At 49.1% G+C, this 4,993-nt stretch overlaps 1 protein-coding gene across 1 annotated transcript; it reads left to right on the top strand.

The window, feature by feature from the left end:
• Nucleotides 1-1,345: 1,345 nt before the first annotated feature.
• LOC100272616 (uncharacterized) lies at nt 1,346-2,824 on the top strand. Its single transcript, NM_001147079.1, has 5 exons — nt 1,346-1,525; nt 1,650-1,749; nt 1,841-1,869; nt 2,004-2,093; nt 2,259-2,824. The coding sequence occupies exons 1-5, from the start codon at nt 1,388-1,390 to the stop codon at nt 2,517-2,519; spliced, it is 618 nt and encodes a 205-aa protein (NP_001140551.1). The 5' UTR covers nt 1,346-1,387; the 3' UTR covers nt 2,520-2,824.
• The last annotated feature ends 2,169 nt before the right edge of the window (nt 2,825-4,993 follow it).

Genomic DNA, 4,993 nt, shown 5'->3' with positions numbered 1-4,993 from the left:
TTAGGTACTTGAACTGGACCCGAGGCCAGTGAAAACCCTATCCAGATCGAATCAGCCCGATACCCGGCCCAATCTAACGGATGGGTTACCCTTGCCCGCCCGCCCGCTGACCCAGCTCGATGTCCTAAGGCTCTCTTCAGCTTCTTTTAAAGGGTAAAGGGTAGATGGATGATAATTCTGCATGTTTTTGTTCTGCTCTTTATGTTACATTCAACGACTTCTCCATACTTCACGCTTGTATTTGTTGGGGGACAAACAGTAGGTGGCTACTTTTGCCTCTCTTTTCTTATTTTCTTGCTTCTTGGCTGCAATACCAGTCTCCCTCTACCTATCCAACTCCATGTTTAAGAAAGTATTGTCAATGTAAATTGTCTGTTTTCACCCTAACATATTGTCACAAAACATTGTAATCGTTGTGAACTAACATTTTATCAAATAATTGACATGCCGTAGCAACGCACGGGCACTATACTAGTTAAGGTAGAAATTTGATTTACAGCAATTAGTGGTATTTTTTTAGAGGTTAGAGGGGGGGGGAGAATGCAGAACAAGCACCACCAAGTCTTTTTGTCCATTGTAGAGTTGCCCAAACGGGCGGCCCGGCACGGGCCCGTTAGACCCGACACATAATCGGGCCGTGCCCGATCGGTCCACGTGCCGCAGACGCGGCCCAGGCACGGCACGCCGGCCTGGTAGCCGTGCCGGGCCGGCCCGTTTAACGTGTCCAGGTTCCCATTAAATCAGAAAAATGTCAAAAAAACTGTGTGGAATTGAGGTTTCGAATCCACGCCCTCCTTCTACACGACTGAGAGCACTATCCATAAGCGACTAACCACCAGAACTTAGTGTTTTTGTTGAAAATAGCAAATATAAAATCTTAATATATATATACTATATTTTTTAAAATAAAAAAATATAATCGTGCCGGGCCGGGCCGGCACTGCGGGCCGAGGCAGCGGCCCAAGCACGGCACGGCTGTCGTGCCGGGCCCGGCACGACACTATTAAATGGGCCGTGCTTCAGGCCTATGGGAGGAGATCGATGGCCACGCTAGAGAAGTAGAAACAGAACTAAATGAGGGACGGTGGCGCATCATTCTTGTCCAGAACAGGGTCGAGATGACTGACGCGCCAGCGCTCATAGTTCTAAATGAAGCATTCGCTTGACCGAAATCTATGCGGCGCAGAGACCGCCCGCGCCCTATGCTTGCTCCGGAGCTCTCGTTCGTCCCTGGCGCCCGCGGCTTCTCCGTAAGCGTAGCCATCCATCACCTGCTATCCCCGATGCGAGCCTCGTCTATTTACTCGCTCGCCCGAGCGGAGGCGAGAAGCGATTGGGATCGGGAGGCGAGAGTGCGTGCGTGCAGCCACAGGCAGGCGTCGGCACCATGTCTTCTTTCACCGGCACGCAGGACAAGTGCGCGGAGTGCGACAAGACCGTCCACTTCATCGACCTCCTCACGGCCGACGGCGTCACCTACCATAAGACATGCTTCAAGTGCAGCCACTGCAAAGGGATCCTCTCGGTACGTCGTGCCGTACGTGCGTGCATCCAAATGCCATGTCTGCATGCCATGGGAAAGAAGAAAAAAACGGCCGAGTTAAAGAGTTTCTGACGCTGCAAATAAACCGTTTGATGGCCGCCTGCAGATGTGCAGCTACTCTTCCATGGACGGTGTGCTGTACTGCAAGACCCACTTCGAGCAGCTCTTCAAGGAGACCGGGAGCTTCTCCAAGAACTTCACGCCAGGTAATGTAGCTACGCTACGACGTGGGCGTGGCGTTCAGTTCCCACAGCAGTGTGTGCTCTGTCTGAAAGCTTTCTTGTGTGCTTCATTCAGGTGGCAAGTCTTCAGACAAGGGTGAACTGGTACATACAGCCTAGCCTCACGGAAACTAGTATCTCGTCGTGATTGTTTCTGGGATGTCTTGGTTTCTATATTGTAGTAATAACTGGATCATTGTTTGCCAAACAAACTGTTGGAATCCATTTGCACTTTGCAGACAAGGGCCCCCAGCAAGCTATCATCTGCGTTTTCTGGTACTCAGGATAAGTGTGCAGCTTGCCAGAAAACAGTGTACCCGCTGGAGAAGGTACAGAAATGATGATCTTTAAGAACTTCCCAAGACCTAATAACACGAACCTGACACACTCGTGGGAAACATTAATAACGATCAATAATTTCTCTTCCCCAACTAATAACTAGATTCTAATGGCAGCGTATGTAGTAATGCTAACAAAATTGTTCTCTTCTTCAGTTAACTCTGGAAGGCGAGTCCTACCACAAGAGCTGCTTCAAGTGCTCGCACGGGGGCTGCATCCTCACCACCTCCTCCTACGCCGCGCTCAACGGCGTTCTGTACTGCAAGATCCACTTCGCGCAGCTGTTCATGGAGAAGGGGAGCTACAGCCACATGATGAAGAAGAGCCCGTCCCAGGATACGCTGCCGGACATGGCAGCCGACGAGCAACCGCCGGAACCGGCGCCACCGCAAGACGGGGAAGGAGAGGACAACTAGGAGGAAGGGACCGCCACCAATATATATCACACACACACACACACACTCACACATTCTCACACTCAAGTCTGCGTTTGCCATTTTTCTTTTCTTTTTCTCTACGACTTCGTTATTCCCTCCTTTCATCTATCTCTCCGTGAACTCGGTTTGTCGTCCAGCTGGCTGTAAGTGTACCAGATGCCTTCGTTACGTCTGATGAGGCTCATGACAATGGCGATTTTGGCATGGAGTTGTGTTAGCCTCGCGGAAAAACTGTAACTGTGTAAGCAGAACTGCTATATATTGTTCCTAACAATGTTGTCCTTAATCCTGGTGAGCTGTTTTCTGTCATCGCAACGGGGGCAAACTGGCGCCGTCTTCAGCGGTGTATTCACCGGGTGTCGAAGTTGATCGGTCCTGCAAAATTAAAGCCAGGGTGCACGATGTTGGTGCGCAACTCCGGGTGCGCCTTCGCCAGTATCTTCAGTCGTATAGCCAGAGGCTTGGATGCCTTGTAGGCCAGGTACTCAGAATCGGCATGCCATCCATGCACGAGATTTCAGCTGCCCGTTCTTGTAGTCTTTCAGGAACAACTCCGACATCTCATCTAGTAGCCTCTCTACCGTCAGGTTGTCGACATCGTTTAGCTCTTGCTTAAGATCTGTTGTTCATTTAAGGGAATTTTCCCTTTATTTTCTTTATGGAAAATAGAAGAAATGAATAAGAAAAAAAAAGGAAGGAAAGGCCAGCCGAGCTGGGCCACTTCAAGGGCCATGGGCCGAGCAGCCCAGCCGGCTGGCGTGGGAGAGCAGCCAGGGATCGAGCGGCCAGGAAGAGGTGGCCGAACGGCCAATGGCCAGAGCGAGAGAGAGATGGGCGACTCGGCAGCAGCCGAGTGAATGGCGGCGGCGGTGGTTTCAACGGCTGCTCCGTTCTCTACGGCTGGTTCGGCCAAGGCTCATGCGGATCCGGTTGTTATCCTCCTCTCCTATGCTCCTTAAGTATGGAGACAAGCCCCTGGCCATTCTCTCTCGGTAAAAAATAAAAACGCAGTTCCCTGTTTCTCTTCCTCCTCACGATTCCAGTCTCGGTGCAAATCGATCCCTTCGATTCTTGGTGTTCTGGTATTCGTCTTGTTGGTGGAAGAGAGTGGAGGTGGTGCTGTGCACGTGCTGTGCGGCATTAGTGTGTTGCTGTGCAGTTCCAGTGCGCCTGTGTGGTGCTCTGTATGCTCTGATTGTTGTCCACCGTGGCCTGGTGCTTGGGCTCCCTGCTGCGCGGTGTTCGTCTTCTCGGGCTGGTGCCGTGGACGTCTCCTTCGGCTCCGGCAGCGGCTCTAGTATCTCCGTCAACCTCCCGCCGTGCAGGCCCGGACGTGGGCGGCGGAATTGGTTTTCTGGGACAGAACTTCGTGTTCGCTGAGCTGGTCTTCCCACGTAGACAATCTACGTGCTGTGAGTTACCCGTTGCCTCACTTTATTTATTGAGTAATTTTGTGCAATCTGCTAGTATTATTTATTTGGGTGTGATTGCACAATTTGTGGGCGGATTAAATGCTCGATGATGATAGCGGTGTAGTGAGACAACGTGACAGTCTGGGTTTTAGTGTGTTGTTAATTTTCAGCATTGATATTATTTGTGCCTAGTCATCTTTTACTATTGTGCAGGCTGATTATTTAAGTTCACTATTATTCCTTAATTTTTGTGCACACTGTTTTGATCTTGATATTCATGCTTGATTTCTAGGCTCATAATATTTGATCTAAAACCCTGATTTGGTAAGATAGGACTGTCACGTTAGTCGAGGATCTTTGATCACCCTTTAGCGTTGGAGGGCTGTTTATTGCAGCAACCCGCTATTTTGAGAGCAATATTTTAATTTAAACAATCATGTTTATTTGTTTGATCTGCCTTCTTCATCTACTAGCCATGTTTAATTTGCAAATGGATTTGAGTAGCTATATTACATGTTTTCATGTTCTAGAATTGCTACTGTTCATTGCTGTTATAATTACATATGACATTTATCTGAGTGATATGCTTGTTTTATTCGGAATTAGTATATTTAATATATTTAAATATGAAGGAAACATGTCACTTATTTCTCTAATATTACAACAATCCAGAAAACCAATTCCGTATTATGGCCTCCAGTTCTGATGTCATTAAGCCTGAAGCGTTCGACGGCGCAAGCTTTAAACGCTGGCAGATTAAGACTCGCATGTGGCTCACTGACCTAAAATTATTTTGGGTAGTGACGTCGGCTGTTCCCCAGGCTGCATCAGATGATGCTGATGATGCAGCGAAGGCCGCCGCACTAGCGGAGAAGGCCAAGTGGGACGAAGCCAATGAGGCATGCTTGTCTCGTCTGCTGAACGTCTTGTCGAACCGCTTATTTGACGTGTACTCTCGTTTCACCTCCGCCAAGGGTCTATGGACTGAACTTGAGAACGAGTTCTCTGAAGTTGACAATGGCAATGAGTCATTCACAACGG

Source organism: Zea mays, chromosome 10 (assembly GCF_902167145.1).
Source record: "Zea mays cultivar B73 chromosome 10, Zm-B73-REFERENCE-NAM-5.0, whole genome shotgun sequence".
Taxonomy (NCBI): Eukaryota; Viridiplantae; Streptophyta; class Magnoliopsida; order Poales; family Poaceae; genus Zea; species Zea mays.
Note: the sequence above shows the minus strand (reverse complement) of the source record. Positions and strands in the feature narration are given on the sequence as shown.

What these genes read in the sequence shown, in the direction of transcription:
- LOC100272616 (NM_001147079.1), top strand. Translation starts at nt 1,388, where the DNA reads ATGTCTTCTTTCACCGGCACGCAGGACAAGTGCGCGGAGTGCGACAAG. An exon ending in CTCCAAGAACTTCACGCCAG is followed by an intron (nt 1,750 to 1,840) that starts GTAATGTAGCTA and finishes TGCTTCATTCAG; the next exon opens with GTGGCAAGTCTTCAGACAAG. An exon ending in CTTCAGACAAGGGTGAACTG is followed by an intron (nt 1,870 to 2,003) that starts GTACATACAGCC and finishes TGCACTTTGCAG; the next exon opens with ACAAGGGCCCCCAGCAAGCT.